This window comes from Juglans regia, chromosome 12, assembly GCF_001411555.2.
Source record: "Juglans regia cultivar Chandler chromosome 12, Walnut 2.0, whole genome shotgun sequence".
Taxonomy (NCBI): Eukaryota; Viridiplantae; Streptophyta; class Magnoliopsida; order Fagales; family Juglandaceae; genus Juglans; species Juglans regia.
Window position 1 is genome coordinate 28,825,480 of NC_049912.1, and position 16,632 is coordinate 28,842,111.

The window sequence follows — 16,632 nt, forward strand, 5'->3', positions numbered from 1 at the left end:
TTTTACAATGAATAAAGTTTCAGATGACCCGATGTATAAATCTCTTCTTAATTTGTCTCTTTTAAAATATAACAACTCAATTCATCATTGTATAACTTAAATGTATTCTATACAAGAGGTTGCGCTCAAAACTCCATTAAAAATGCATATCTCTTTTTATTTCTATTGACTTTTCTCTGCACGAAAGAAAATAACACCAAAACGAAAAAAGACCTGTAGGAACGCCAACCTTTTATGAATAATAATACAATTTGAAAAGTAAACGTAATTTCAAAAGGCTTGGCTTGACTCTTGAGGCAATTAAAATGAAAAGACGATATAATGAATAGTATTAGACTATTAGTGGATTTTTTTTTACAACCGAACAACAATAAGTAATTTCTAGTCTAGTTTGTTTTAAGAAATTTTTTAATTTATCTCATTTAATTATTATAATTTTTTTTAATTTTTTTACAAAATATTAAAATAATTCAATTTTTTCAAATACCAAAATAAAAATAATATTAAAAAAATATATATAAATAATATTTTATTCAACTTTTAACTTTTATCTCAACTTATTTTATCTCATATATAAAAACAAATGAGGCCACCTGATACAAAAATAGTTTCGTCTCATCTTATTTTTATTTTTTTTAAAATTTTACATAAAATATAATAAATAATTTAATTTTTTTAAATTTAAATATAATAATAATATAAAAATAATTTTTAATTAATTTTTTATTTAATTTTTAATTTTTATCTAAAACTATATCATATTATCTCATTGTCTAAATGGAGCTTCAGGCAGCCAACGTTAATCTTAAAACATTTGGATTTTTTTTAACCAGTACTTGAATGTCAAAGTAAATGATGACGCAAGTAAAGGAAACCAAGATAATGACCTCTTTGATTCAAAAAAAAAAGAGATAATGAACTCTTATTAAAAAAAAGTAGGTAATTATAATCTCTTAAAAGAAAAGTTATTAATAAATATTATTGATTAAAAAATACCAACAAAGGTCTTATCATCGTTGGCGAAAAAGAGAGTGGGGGGTGAGAAAAATATTCACTGAACAATGCCTCCCGATAATGAGTAATGCTACATACAGTCGTGGAATGCGTAAATGTTGTATAATCACTTTGAAAAAGAGTAGGGTCCACTATTAAAAAATTAATTTCTTTTCATATGGGTCCCTTATTTATTCACTTTTTTCAAAACGACTGCACGGCGACTGCACGCTCACGACTGCAAGTATCATTTCTTCCCGATAATATATATGACAAAATGGAAAGAGGCGACTGGCATTAATTAGGCCAAGGAGGGAAGTATTGGTCGGCAGCCTTTACAGCATGCAGTTTTTTAGATGAGCGATTGTCATTTACATTTACATGAGTATATATTATAAACGACTACGGTTTAGATAAGTTAGCAAACCACGTAATCTTCCTCGTGACTACAAAATATATCAACTTACATTAATTTATAATTCAAGTATACATGCAAAATAAATTGCAGTTCACTCTTGAGTACTCATGACTCGTGATTAATTGACCAACTCAATAGACGATAAAGTCAACATTCAAATGCAAAGACACAAATTTAAAAGGGGGTAAGTGGCATATCACGTCCGACCAAGATATCGTGCTCCTTACATTTATTTGACAAACTAGTGGTAGATCTATAATTCATTAACCATTGAACTGAAGATAACCCTTTTCTCGACAGCATTGAATTGCTTCGTCGAATATTTCCTTGACACCATATTTATATCTGAATCCAGAATCTAAAAGCTTCTTTGATGAAAGCCCTGGCATCTTAGAACCTCCATATTTCTTCAATAAACTGCACAAAAAGAAAAAGAACCAAAAAAACAAGCAGATAACTTTGAGGTCGATGGAAAGTAGCAGTTTCTAAATGATACGGAGAAAGATAATGACACTCACTCTGGTGTTGGCATTTGAAATTCTGGGTAACTGGCAGCAAGAAATTCAGGCATTTGTTGAATTGTGATTTCATCTGATGAACAAATGTACCTTCCTTTCGCATTAGGATATTCAAGGAGAAAAATATATGCTCTGACCAAGTCATCTACATGCACTATTGAAGATGTAGTATTCGCAATAAAACTATATGCATCCTCCTTACCTGCAGAGATATGAAATTGAAATTAGTTCGTTTTGGTAGAATTTGAGAACTACAATTCTATACAAATACAAAGAATATTCGAGTGTATGTAACCCTCTAAATTACCCCAAATCCCCTTTTATTGTAGGGATGTGGTATTATAAATTTTAGAAAAGCATTTTAACCACAAAGACATCACAAAAAATAAAAATAAAAAAAGTAAACTCGCAAAATTTGATCATCTGGTAATTAAAGAATAATGATAATTTTATTATCTTAAATCATGTATTGCATGGTGTTTTGCAACGAAATAAAAAATACATACCAAGGATCATAGCCAATGCTATGCTAACGGAGTTGGGCAACTTGGGGCAAATGAAGGGTCCAATAACAAGGGAAGGGATTATTGTTATGACATCCAACTCCAACCCATGTTTTTCTCCAAATTCTAGAACTGCCCTTTCAGTTGATGTCTTGGAAACCGCATACGAAGCTCCGTATGGCTTTAGCGCTTTGATGAAATCTGTGTCACTCCAAACGCTCTCATCTACTTCATCATCAACGTCCTTGCCACTGTACAAAACAGCTGCTACACTTGAAGTATATACGACTCGTTTCACAGTCTGAGAATTCAAGCATGCATTTAAGATGCCTAATGCTCCCTCGATCGATCTTTTGGTTATAGTCTCTTCAGCCTCTTTGTCTTCCAAATCGACCGGAGTAGCAACGTGGAAGACGCCGATGCATCCTTCAATGGCTGCACTGAAACTCTCTGGAATGCTGAGATCTGCATTGAAGATCTGGAGCTTTTCTGATGCTCCTGGTAGACCAGTGAGGAAGCCAATGTCTTTTGTGTGCCCTGGTCCACGTATTCAAGCAATGAAATTATAATATCAAATTCGTCTGTGATAAACTAAGGGGCCAAGGGCATGCTTGGATTTATCTAATAGTTTTAAAATTTTGTTTAAATAGTCTGAAAAGGTTTTTAGTATTATCTGAGTGTTACGTATTAAAGTAATTTCTAATTTCAAATAAACTAAAAAGTACGAAAGCATCGTAATGTTTTTTCTCGTACTTTTTTTTCCGGATAATGCAGAACATAATTAGAATTTTAAAAATATTGTCAGTGGACAAAAATACTTATACAAATTTCAGATAATTACAACTTTAAAACTTTTAAGAATATCATCATAATATTTAAAAAACCAAATAGTGATAATTTCTTCTCCAAAAAGTACTTTTTTAATTTGTTTATAAAAAAATATAAAATGTTTAAAAATGTTTTAAACATATAGTTATTAAACAAAAAATAACGTTTTAGTATTAGAATAATAACTAAGTTATAAGCTATAAATCCTAAAACTATAAGCTCATTGAGAGTATTTTTAAAATTTAAACTACATTCTGAATTATTTGTAAAAGCACGTTTGATATTTTTTTTCAAACATATTTTTTAGTTTATTTGAGATTAAAAAGTACTTTAATATATAATACTCAAACAATCTAATTTTTCTATTTAAGAGTTTTTAGGATTGTTTAATCCCGTTTTAAAACTCTTAACACAGCCCTAAACAGGTCCCAAGTCTGAAAAATAATAAAACCCGAGGAGCAAAACATCATTCACAAAATTATCAAAAGAAATCCGGCTTGATCTCATGAAACATGGCTGTTTGACCTGGGAAGAAAGTGGCTTTACCTGGGTCGGATCTCGTGGTAGTTCGGACACTGTAGCCACGCTCAAGAAGCCTCATAATCAGCCATGATCCTATGTATCCTGTACCTCCTGTCACGCATACTCTACCTTTCTCTCCTTCCATCTCTTTCACTCTCTCTGGTTGATCTCTGCGTTTATGAAATATACAAGCGCACAAATAGTTTATAGTTCTAGTAATGATCCAAAGTCTCCTTGTTCCTTCGTAATTTATTCTGGTGTGAACGTCATGCGTTTGGTGAGATTTGACAGTTTTTAGGATAAAAAATACAGATATGATTGTTTAATGAACCCAATTAACGTTGACCGGGTTGATGGGCCACTTGCTAATTTGTCTCTTTGTTGTTTGGTTGAGTTACTGAGTTTGTTTTACTGGGCTGGATTTGTTTTACTGGGCTGGATTTGTGATGTTGGCCCAAATTTTATCGGCTTTAGTTATTTGCCTCAGTACCTTAGTTTCTGAAATGGCCCAGGGGTCCCTCCCAGTATATGTACTGGAGGTCGTCGTTTGTGATGGGTATTCTGGAATCTTGAGAAATTGGTTTTCTTTTCTGGGAGAGGGTTCCTCGAAACACCTTGTGTATTTACAGCTTATGAGTTTATGAAAAAACAGTCTATCTCCATTTCCATTGATCTGCCCATTTGATTTACACTACGTACGCTGCTTCATTTCCGTACGTTACAAAGAGGATCATAACAAATTGGATTAATTAGATGATGCTCGGGGAATTAGATGGAATGAAAATTTTATAAATAATAATAAAATAGTTTATAAATAATAGTGAGATAATTTGAGTTAAGTATTTATTAGATTTTAGAAAAAAAAAGAAAGAAAAAGTTGAATAAAAAATATTATAAAGTTCAAGGTATTGCTAGAATATAATTTTTTAATATAATCTTTATTTTAAAATTTGAAAAAGTTGAATTATTTTTTATTTATTTTTTTTGAAAATTTGAGAAAGTTGTAATGATTAGATTGAAAGTATTTGTGTTTAAACGATGTTTGGGAAGAGAATGAGATGAAAATTGTTTCCAAACATCCATTTGATGTTTAAAATTTTTAATAATAAAATAAAAAAGATAACTATATGAGATAAAAAAATCTTGTTATACATTTAGAATTATTAATGTTCCAATAAATTTTTTAAAAATAAGATATTATAAAGTCATTTATATTTATTTCTACTCGTAATAAATGTATAAAAATTTTAGAGAATATTTTATGGAGGAGAAATTAATGAATACATGGAATTCACCTCCAAAGTATTCATTTGAATCAGTATTACTAAATAATAAAGTATTCATTTGTCTTCTTGAATTTTATTATTTTCAATCGGTGTTTTTCAGCGACGAAAAAAATACATACCAAGGACCATAGCCAATGCAAGGCGAACAAACGTGGGCAACTTAGGGCAAATGAAGGGTCCAGTAACAAGGGTGGGATTATTGTTACGACATCCAACTCCAATCTATGTTTTTCTCCTAATTCAAGAACTGTCTTTTCAGTTAATGTCCTGGAAACCACATACGAAGTTGTAGGTATTGTCTTTAGAGATTTGATGACATTTGCGTCACTCCAAAGTCTCTCATCTATTTCATCATCAACGTCCTCGCCATTGAACAAAACAGTTGTTGCACTTGATGTATATACGATCTTGTTTTACAATATGAGAATTCAGGCATGCATTTAAGATGCCTAATGCTCCATAGATCGATCTTTTGGTCACAATCTCTTCAGGTTCTTTGTCTTCCAAATCCATCGGAGTAGCAACGTGGAAGACGCCAATGGATCCTTCAATGGCTGCATTGAAACTCTCTGGAATGCTGAGATCTGCATTGAAGATTTGGAGCTTTTCCGATGCTCCTGGTAGGCTTGTAAGGAAGCCATTGTCTTTCGTGTTCTCTGGTCCATGAATTCAAACGATGAAATTATATCCAATATGTTTGTGGTAGACCAAGTCTTAAGAAAATATGTACAATTATTCTAAAAATATTTTCAAATATTTCATTTCTTAACCCCACTCAAATATAAAATATATTTTGTGTGTTTTATTCGAAAGTTGTATAAAATTATGATGATTAGTTAATGATTAAATAATATAATATTGCTTAAATCTTAAAATAAAAATTATATTTAAATAATATTTTATTTTATAATATTTATATATATTTTATTTCACTTATCAAAATCTAATAAAATGTATTAACTCATGTAATTTCACTACTATTTACAAATATTTACAGATATTTTAAATGTTTAAACAAATTCTAAAAGATCTATTAAAAATTTTTCATGCTTGGTAAATTTATAAAAAAAATTTTAATTAATTTTTTTTTTAAATATCAAATTGAAACTTTTGTAAATAAATTCAGCTATATTTTTAAAAAACCATTGTAACTTACTTTAAAAAGAAATGATATTTATATTTTTAGGTTGTGCTAGTTCTGGGCATTCATTTTGAAAAAAAATTGATAAATCTGAAATTTATATGAACAAATTATTTTTGTAATAGTGAATCTCATTACTTTTAAAAGAGAGTACGCGCGGCTTGGACACTTTAAGACTGTGTCTAATATTATTTCTATAATTAAAAACACTATTATGAAAAGCTTTATTTTCTAGCACAATGCGCTAAGCATACAAAAATAATTAAACCGAACCATTATTCCCATTTAATTATCCTTAAAAAAAAAAAAAAAAAAAAAACTAGATGTTAAAATACAATTTTTTTCTTCGCATATTAACATAACGTATTAATTTGATCATAATCAGCTGTAGTTTAAGGGTGTAACTTGATAATTAATCCACTATAGGAAAGTAGGACGAGAGCCCAATTATATATATACATATATAGAGAGAAATGATAATTAGAGTTATGAGTGTGCAAGCGTCACATAATTATTTTGAAAAAAATAAATAAATATGAGATTCACATGAAAAAAAATTTAATTTTTTAATAATAGATTATTTTTTTTTAAAATAATTTTACAGCTCTTGTGTACTTTATGATTGTATTTAACATTACTCATATATATATATATATATATATATATAAAAAGTCTTTGAATTTCTTTTAGAAAAGTGATCGGTTTACCGACAAAGTGTACCTATCATTTATATCAATTAGATTTTTAAGGAATTGTGTATATATATTTTTTTAGTTTTGTGTTTGTATATTTTTTGTATTTAAAAAAAAACTATACATAAAAATTGTTTAAAAAAAAGAAAAAAATTTGCACTGGCGATATAATTCCTCAGTAGGTTTTTTCGGACCCTAACATTATACTTTCTTTTAAGATACCCCTCGGTTATTAATGTGCGATTTGAGCAGTGAGTTGAGATAAAATAAGTTGAAATGAGATAAGTTGAGATGTTGAATAAAATATTAATATAATATTAATTTTTAATATTATTATTATTTTGAGATATGAAAATCTTGAATTATTTATTATATTTTATGTGAAAAATTAAAAAATTTATAATAATAAGATGAGATTAAACATTTCTTATATTCAAACAGAACCCAATTACTAGCGAAAAGGGAACCCGCCCTGATCTAAGAGTACTCCCAATAGATGCTCTATAATACATTTTTCTTTAAAATATAAATAAATATTCTAAAAAAGCTCTCCATTGAATCTTCTATTTTAAAAATATTTTACATTTTGCTACAAGAAATCCTCTACGTTTAGAGGAACATGTTCACCATTGTATTAATATTTCTCTCCTCCTGTTGAGTATCTCCATTTCTTCAAATTATATTTATTCTCATTTCAGACTATCTCTCTCTCTCGTTCCCACGCTTTGGTCTTTGCTTGGCTCCAAAGACAACCAGAGCCTTCCATCTTCCTCGACTTCACTCGTCGACTCCATCACCGATCATCCATTATCTTCTACTTCAAACTTTGCTCTCACGACTTAGCTAGACATTTGCCATTTTTTCCATTTAGCGTGTACCAATTCATAGTAGAAACTTGTGAAATACTTTGGCGTTCTTGGAATCTCTCTCTTTGTCTCTCACTCTCTCCAAAATGTCATAAATTTTTTCTTTTGAATATGAGTCTAGGAGTTTGCGTGGGTACATGCTTGTGGAATTTTACACCATATGGAGAGAGTTTGCATCTACGGATTTTTTGGAAGAAAAAATTTATGCTTTCAGTTTTAGAAACCTAAAAGCTTTCAGAAACCCACCTCAGAAATCCAGAAACAATAACCTGGGTATAAATGTAGAGAGAGAGAGAGAGATAACACAAGCAATTCGTAGTCCGTTCCATTACAGACTTAAGAAAAATGAAAATCCCACGAACCAAACAGACACACGAAATCAATAAACAACGTAGTAAATGAATGAAATACCATCTACCTCGTTTGTATTCACGGTCCATCTCAACTCAACTCAACTCATTTCATTATTATTCAGTAACTTTAACTCACAAATCTCACTACTATTTATAACTCATCTCACTACTATTTACAACCCATCTCAACTCATATTCGAATCCAAACGACACAATATCCCACCATTTCATCAAATTTTTGGGATTTCTTGATGGGTTCTTCAAAAAGCTTTTTTGCTTCTCAATGGAAGAATGGTTAATTTAAGATTAAAGATTCACTTTTCTATAAAGCCTTGCACTAAGCTCAGTCCATCCTCGAACCTTTCGTTATGTAATCTCTATTTTTATTTTTTGAATTAATTTTTATTTTAATTTAACATATAAATTTAGATTAATTTAAAATATAACATAATTATATGATATTGTATATGAGGAGATATTATAAATATCAAAAGATATAACGATATTATTGATAGTTAGAGAAAATATTTAAAATGAATAAAAAATATAATATTTAAATAATATGAAAAAAAATAGATAAATTGATGTATAATAGATTGTAAAAATTAATATATAAAATAAAAAAAATAAATTTTAATGATATATTTTAAAAGATAAGATAAAAAATTAATTGAGAGTGCTATAATGCATGAAAACATGCCTCTTTGAACAGAAGCGAGGATTTACCTGGGTCTGATCTAATAGTAGTTCGGACACTCTAACCACGCTCAAGAAGCCTCATGATTACCCATGATCCTACGAATCCTGTACCTCCTGTCACGCACACTACCTCTCTCTCTCTCTCGTTGATCTCTACGTTATGAAATCATTTATGAAATATTGAATATAAGCACACAAATAGTTTATGGTTCTACTCCTTAAAAAAAAAAAAAAAAAATTTATAGTTCTACTAATGCTCCAAACTCTCCTTGTTTCTTTGCTATAACCCCATCCTCACGGGTTCAGACTCTTCCAACGTTGCCCATCTTCTTCTCGGGGCTGTAAGAGCACTCTCAATGAGTACTCTATAATAATTTTTTTTTTAAAATATAAAGAAATTTTCTTAAATAGATCTTATATTCTATCATTCATTTTATATTCTACTATAGTAACATGCTAGACGTGGAGGAAACTATTCATCATTATAAATATTTTAAATTAATTTATCTCTCTTGCCGTTTGATTTTTTTCATTTTTTCAAAAGTTATTTATTTTCATTCCTCATTTTTTTAAAAGTCATTTATTTTCATTTCAAATCCCCTCTTTCATTCCCACACTTTCTTTTTTATTGGGCGTCAAAGGCAAAATTTGAATTTGAATTAATCTCTTCTTTTCATTATATAATTTTTTTATTTATTTTTGAATTAATTTATATTTTGGTTTAGTTTATAAATTTAGATTAATTTAAATAAAATATAATTATATGACATTATATATAGAGATATTATAAATATCAAAAGATTTGAAGAAATCATTCATAGTTAGAGAATATATTTGAAATGAATAAAAAATATAATATTTAAATAATATAAATAAAAAATAGATAAATTAATATATGATATATTATAAAAATTAGTGCATAAAATAAAAAAATAAATTTTAATAACTCATTTTAAAAGATAAGATAAAAAATCCATTATAATTCTCAAACTCTAAACGAAAATTCTTCGTATGTAAAAGTCGTGCGTTAGGTGAGCTTTGACTCTTCAAAAGAATACAGACATGCTTCGATGGGGTAATGAGAAATAACAGATATTTGTATTTTTGGAATATGTAAATCTCTTATATTATTTTAAAAATAATAGATAAATTTGAGATTCATATAAATTTTTTTAATAATATAATTTTTTTTAAATATAACGTGAAATTTGTATGCTTTAAGATTGTATCTAGCATTAATATGTAATAAATATCTAACCAAAGAGTATAATCTCTTTATTTTATTTTTTAAATTAATTTATATTTTGGTTTAGTTTATAGATTTGGATTAATTTAAAATAGAATATAATTATATGACATTTAATATAGAAAGATATTACAACTATCAAAAGATTTGAGGATATTATTGATAGTTAGTGAATATATTTGAAATAAAAAAAAATATTACAAAGTATAATATTTAAATAATATGAAAAAAATTAGATAAATTAATTTATGGTATATTATAAAAATTAGTATGTAAAATAAAAAAAATTAATGATGTATTTTAAAAGGTAATATAAAAAATCTATTATATTTCTCCAACTCTGAACGAAAATTCTTCGATTGTAAAAGTCGTGCGTTAAGTGAGCTTTGATTCTTCAAAAGAATATAGACATAGAGCATTGGTATTGGCTTTATCAAAGTCTAGTCAAATATAAAATATAATGAATTTCATCAAAAGAGAACTGCATTGGATTAGCCAAAAAGATAAAAGTGAAACTTTGAGCTACAATAAATGTATAGGTTTCTTCAAATTTGAAGAGCTACTCTTCACTCATCAAATCTATTTTTTATTCACTTTTAATCTCAAATGGTCATTTTTATTTACGTTTAATCTCTAATTGTCTTATAATAATAATGTAAAAATTAAATTAAATTATTAATCAACATATGATTAATGTAATTATAAAATATGAAAAAAAATATTATTATTAAAAAAATAAAATTATATTATTATTTTGATGAATTTAATAGATAATTCAGTGTAGAATTATGGGTAAGGAAGTTTAGATATATGGAAAATATGTACTTTTCATCAAAATTTGAAGATAAATTTGATGAATCCAATACTAATGCTTTTAGATGGATAATGAGAAATGGTATTTGTATTTTTAGAATGCGTAAATTTTTTATATTATTTTAAAAATAATAGATAAATTTGAGATTCCTATAAATTTTTTTAATAATAGATTTTATTTTTTTCAAAAGTATAGCGTGAAATTTGTAAGCTTTAAGATTGACATTAATATATAATAAATATCTAACCAAAGAGGCAACGGTCATTGGCAAAATCCAGTCGTCTGCAAAAAAAATTTTAGTTATTAGAAAATAATATTGTAGTTATTTAAATTATAATCTCTCTACAATCATGTGGTCCTCAAACTATAAAAATCATTAATTAAATCTTAGTTTAAATGTAACACATTATGCTGAGATGAAGTTATATTTAAAAACATTGGGAAAACAAAGGAAATACAACAACAATGGCACAGAACTTGCTGAAACGGTGTTGGGGGTTACTTCCTCAGAACTCTTTCACCTTTTGGAACGTATTGCTGTGATGAGTGTTAGTGAAATATATAATAATATAATAAAAATTATAATTAAATTAATATTCAAACGAAATTAATTTGAATTGAGGTATATAAATATTGTTCTTTTTAAAGAAATTCAAGCCCTCTATAGTGAATAAAGTTTTAGATAACCCGATGTAGAAGATCTCTTCTTAACTTATATACTTTAAAATATAACAATTCAACTGATTATCGTATAACTTAAACGTACTCTACACAAGAAGTTGAGTCCAAAGCTTTACTAAAAAAACACCTATTTTTTGTCTGAAAATAATCTAAAAAATATGTCTACGTACGCCTCTTTTTATTTCTATCGACTTTTCTCTGCACGAAAGAAAGCAACACCAGAACGAAAAGAGACCCTGTACGAACGCCAACCTTTTATGAATAAGAAAAAATCTACACAACTTTCTACTATTTACACAACCTCTACATATCACATTTTTTATTATTTTTATTTTTTATTCTTCTATCAAATATTTAATATATGTATAATAAATAGAAAAATTGAATTAGTTTAAAAAGAATAAACTCAAAAATAAATTTATAAAAAAAATTAAAAATTTAAAAAAATATAGTGTGTAGAGGTTGAGGAGGTTGTATAATATTACTTATTTAAAAAAATTATAATAATAAAATGATATAAATTGAAAAATTACTTAAAAATAAACGAGAATAGAAATTACTTATCGCTGTTCGGTTGTAAAAGAAACATCACTACGAGCACTCTCATTGGAATTGCTAAATTAAAGTACATTTTTGATGAATGTAAGATGAATTTAACTTTTAGCTATTCCATTTTTATAAATCTCCACATTGGAATAGCCATTTTTTCATTATATGACAATAAAATAATATAAGATGAATTTAATTTTGACTATTCACATCAAATTTCCAAATTGAATTATCCATTTATTCATTATATAGTAATGAGTAATTAATAATTTTGAAATTTTTTTAATTTTTTTAATTATAAATTTATTTTATTTTATCATATTTTACTATTTATAATATTATATATTAATTTGTAATTATATTCTAATTATATTTTTTCAATTGTCATTTAAAATAGAGAGATAAATAATTAATATTAAAAGGAGAGAGAAATAAATAATATAAAAAGGATTTGATGAATGAATAGTGTGTTCCAAATTTGAAAATTAGTTTGGATATTACTGTAGCTATATTCCAAATATTTGGAATATAGCTAATTCAATGTGAGCAATTTATTAACCTAATAGCTAAATTCTCATTAAATTTAGTTTTTAGCTAATCCAATGAGAATGCTCTAATACTATTCATTATATCGTCTTTTCATTTGAATTGCCCAAGCCAAGTCTTTTGAAATGACGTTTACTTTTCAAATTGTATTATTATTTATAGATCAATGTTATAAAATAAAATAAATAATTTAATTTTTTTAAATATTAAAATAAAAATAATATTAAAAAAATATTTTATAATAATATTTTATTTAACTTTCAACTTTTATCTCAACTCATTTTATCTCATTTACGAAAACAAATGAGGCCGCCTAATACAGAAATAGTTTCATCTTATTTTATTTTTATTTTTTTAAAAATTATTACATAAAATATAATAAATAATTTAATTTTAAATAATAATATTATTAAAAAATAATATTTAAATAATATTTTATTTAAATTTTAACTTTTATTTAAAATCATATCATATTATCTCATTATCTAAATGAGACATAAGGCAGCTAACGTTAATCTTAAAACATCTGGATTTTTTATATTTTTTTGGTTTACCACTTGAATGTCAAAGTAAATGATGTCACAAGTCTTCCTCAAAATTAAATAATAAAAATTAAAATTAGAAAAAAAGAAAAAGAAAGAAGAAAGGTAAGGAAACCAAGGTAATGACCTCTTAAAAAAAAAGTAGGTAATTATAATCTCTTTAAAGAAAAGTTATTAATAAATATTATTGATTAAAAAATACCAACAATGGACATATCATCATTGGCGAAAAGGAGAATGGGGATGGGAAAAATATTCACAGGACTATGGTTCCCGATGATATATGACAAAAGGGAAAGAAGCGATTGGCATTAATTAGGCCAAGGAGGTGTAAAGACACTCATTTCTTCCTATAGAAGGTCAAATAGGAAGAGTGAAGTAATTTTTTATAAAGTTCAAGATGAATTTACTCTTAAGTCGTATGAGACTTCTCAACATGCGCCCTTATGTGTGGGCTGCTATTTTTGATACCATAATCGTGGGTAGGTCGCAAGAGCCCATCATCAGTCATAGGTTAATTTGCTTTGATACCATGTAGAAATACTAATTTCTCCTCATAGAAGACCTAATAAGAGGAATAAGATAACTTCTTATAAAACTTAAAATGAGTTTATTCTTAAACCGCGTGTGACTTCTCAACAGAAGGGAAGTATTGGCCGACTGCCATTTACATTTACATGAGTATATATTATAAATGACTATGGTTAGATAAGTTAGCAAACCACGTAATCTTCCTCTTGGAAATTACTATAAAATATATCAACTTACATTAATTTATAAATCAAGCATACATGCAAAATAAATTGATGTTCGCTCTTGAGTACTCATGACTCACGATTGATTGACCAACTCAATAGACGATAAAACCAACATTCAAATGCAAAGACACAAATCTAGAGGGGGGTAAGGGGCATATCACGTCCGAGCAAGATATCGTGCTCCTTACATTTATTTGACAAACTAGTGGTAGAAGCTATAATTCATTAACCATTGAACTGAAGATAACCCTTTTCTCGACAACATTGAATTGCTTCGTCGAATATTTTCTTGACACCATATTTATATATGAACCCAGAATCTAAAAGCTTCTTTGATGAAAGCCCTGGTATTTTAGAACCTCCATATTTCTTCAATGAACTGCACAAAAGAAAAAGAACAAAAAAAACAAGCAGGTAACTTTGAGGTCGATGGAAAGTAGCATTTGACCAGTTTCTAAGCGATACGGAGAAAGATAATGACACTCACTCTGGTGTTGGCATTTGAAATTCTGGGTAATTGGCAGCAAGAAATTCAGGCATCTGTTGAATTGTGATTCCATCTGATGAACAAATGTACCTTCCTTTCACATTAGGATATTCAAGGAGAAAAATATGTGCTCTGACCAAGTCATCTACATGCACCATTGAAGATCCAGTACTCGCAAGAAAACTATATGCATCCTCGTTACCTGTAGAGATTTGAAATTGAGATTAGTTCGTTTTGGTATAATTTGAGAACAACAATTCTGTACAAATACAAAGAATATTCGAGTGTATGTAAGCCTTTATATTACCCCAAATCCCTTTTTATTGCAGTGATGTGGTATTATAAATTTTAGAGAAGCATTTTAGCCACACAGACATCACAAAAAATAAAAAAGTAAACTCGCAAAATTTGATCATGTGATAATTAAAGAATAATGATAATTTTATTATCTTAAATCATGTATTGCATGGTGTTTTGCAGCGAAATAAAAAATACATACCAAAGATCATAGCCAATGCTACGCTAACGGAGCTAGGCAACTTGGGGCAAATGAAGGGTCCATTGACAACGGAAGGGATTATTGTTACGACATCCAACTCCAACTCATGTTTTTCTCCAAATTCAAGGACTGCCCTTTCAGTTAATGTCTTGGAAATCGCATACGAACCTCCGTATGGCTTTAGTGCTTTGATGAAATCTACGTCACTCCAAATGCTCTCATCTGCTTTATCAACAACGTCCTCGCCATTAATGTACAAAACAGCTGCTGCACTTGAAGTATATACGACTCGTTTCACAGTCTGAGAATTCAGGCATGCATTTAAGATTCCTAATGCTCCATCGATCGATCTTTTGGTCACAATCTCTTCTGGCTCTCTGTCTTCGAAATCGACCGGAGTAGCAACGAGGAAGACGCCGATGCATCCTTCAATGGCTGCATTGAAACTCTCTGGAATGCTGAGATCTGCATTGAAGATCTGGAGCTTTTCCGATGCTCCTGGTAGACCAGTAAGGAAGCCAATGTCTCTCTTTTGCCCTGGTCCACGTATTCAAGCGATGAAATTATAATATCAAATTCGTCTGTGATAAACTAAGTGGCCAAGGGCATGCTTAATAGTTTTAAAAATTTGTTTAAATAGTCTTAAAAATTTTTAGTAAAAAAATTAAGTTATCTGGGTTACATATTAAAGTAATTTCTAATTTCAAATAAACTAAAAAGTACGAAAATATTATAATGTTTTTTCTAGTACTTTTTTTTTTCAGATAATGCAAAACATAATTAGAATTTTAAAAATATTGTTAATGCAAAAAAATACCTATACAAATTTAAAATCCCAGAAAATATTTTTTTAATTTATTTATAAAGAAATGTAAAATATTTAAAAGTTTAAACATATAGTTATCAAATAATAAATAACGTTTTGGTATTAGAACAATAACTAAATTATAAGCTATAAACCCTAAAATTATGAGCTCATTGAGAATTTTTTTAAAATTTAACTACATTTCGAATTATCCGTAAAAAGACGTTTGATATTTTTCTTCAAACGTACTTTTTAGCTTATTTGAGGTTAAAAAGTACTTTAATATGTAACACTCAAACAATCTAATTTTTTTATTAAAGAGTTTTTAAAATTGATTTAATCCCGTCTTAAAACTCTTAACACAGCCCTAAACAGGTCCTAAGTCTGAAAAATAATAAAACCCGAGGAGCAAAACATCATTCACATAATTATCCAAAGAAACCCGCCTTGATCTCATGAAACATGCCTGTTTGACCTGGGAAGAAGTGGCTTTACCTGGGTCGGATCTCATGGTAGTTCGGACACTGTAGCCACGCTCAAGAAGCCTCATGATCAGCCATGATCCTATGTATCCTGTACCTCCTGTCACGCATACTCTACCTTTCTCTCCTTCCATCTCTTTCACTCTCTCTGGTTGATCTCTGCGTTTATGAAATACATAAGCGCACAAATGATACAAAGTCAATGAGGATGCTCTTATAGTTATGGTAATGATCCAAAGTCGCCTTGTTCCTTTGCTTGTAATTTATTATGGTGTTAACGTCACGAGTTAGGTGAGATTTGACAGAATAGCTATATCGTTTGACGTGTTCTTAATTCATTTGAATTTATTTGAATTTATTTTAAATATTTTTTAACACTTTTAACCATTAAAAAAATATATACA

General features: G+C 28.2%; 2 protein-coding genes and 1 pseudogene across 2 annotated transcripts; all 3 read right to left on the bottom strand.

Moving 5' to 3' along the window:
- Positions 1–1,436: 1,436 nt before the first annotated feature.
- Positions 1,437–4,007, bottom strand: LOC109010696 (vestitone reductase-like). Its single transcript, XM_018991595.2, has 4 exons — positions 3,807–4,007; positions 2,436–2,969; positions 1,930–2,131; positions 1,437–1,828 (listed from the first exon to the last, which is right to left on the bottom strand). Exons 1-4 carry the CDS (start codon positions 3,925–3,927, stop codon positions 1,675–1,677), a joined length of 1,011 nt encoding a protein of 336 aa, XP_018847140.1. The 5' UTR covers positions 3,928–4,007; the 3' UTR covers positions 1,437–1,674.
- A 1,157-nt stretch (positions 4,008–5,164) lies between these two features.
- Positions 5,165–13,708, bottom strand: LOC109010698 (annotated as a pseudogene).
- A 244-nt stretch (positions 13,709–13,952) lies between these two features.
- LOC108979219 (vestitone reductase-like) lies at positions 13,953–16,432 on the bottom strand. The gene is made up of 4 exons (XM_018949849.2): positions 16,242–16,432; positions 14,942–15,478; positions 14,443–14,644; positions 13,953–14,334 (listed from the first exon to the last, which is right to left on the bottom strand). The coding sequence occupies exons 1-4, from the start codon at positions 16,360–16,362 to the stop codon at positions 14,181–14,183; spliced, it is 1,014 nt and encodes a 337-aa protein (XP_018805394.2). The 5' UTR covers positions 16,363–16,432; the 3' UTR covers positions 13,953–14,180.
- Between the last annotated feature and the right edge of the window lie 200 nt (positions 16,433–16,632).

Bases quoted from the DNA above. Each gene is read 5' to 3' on its own strand.
- LOC108979219 (XM_018949849.2), bottom strand. From the start codon at position 16,362: ATGGAAGGAGAGAAAGGTAGAGTATGCGTGACAGGAGGTACAGGATAC. The intron at 14,645-14,941 runs GTATGTATTTTT...AAATCTCTACAG, and splicing joins AGCATTGGCTATGATCTTTG to GTAACGAGGATGCATATAGT. The intron at 14,335-14,442 runs GTGAGTGTCATT...TCTTTTGTGCAG, and splicing joins TTTCAAATGCCAACACCAGA to TTCATTGAAGAAATATGGAG.
- LOC109010696 (XM_018991595.2), bottom strand. From the start codon at position 3,927: ATGGAAGGAGAGAAAGGTAGAGTATGCGTGACAGGAGGTACAGGATAC. The intron at 2,970-3,806 runs GTAAAGCCACTT...TACGTGGACCAG, and splicing joins TACCACGAGATCCGACCCAG to GGCACACAAAAGACATTGGC. The intron at 1,829-1,929 runs GTGAGTGTCATT...CTTTTTGTGCAG, and splicing joins TTTCAAATGCCAACACCAGA to TTTATTGAAGAAATATGGAG.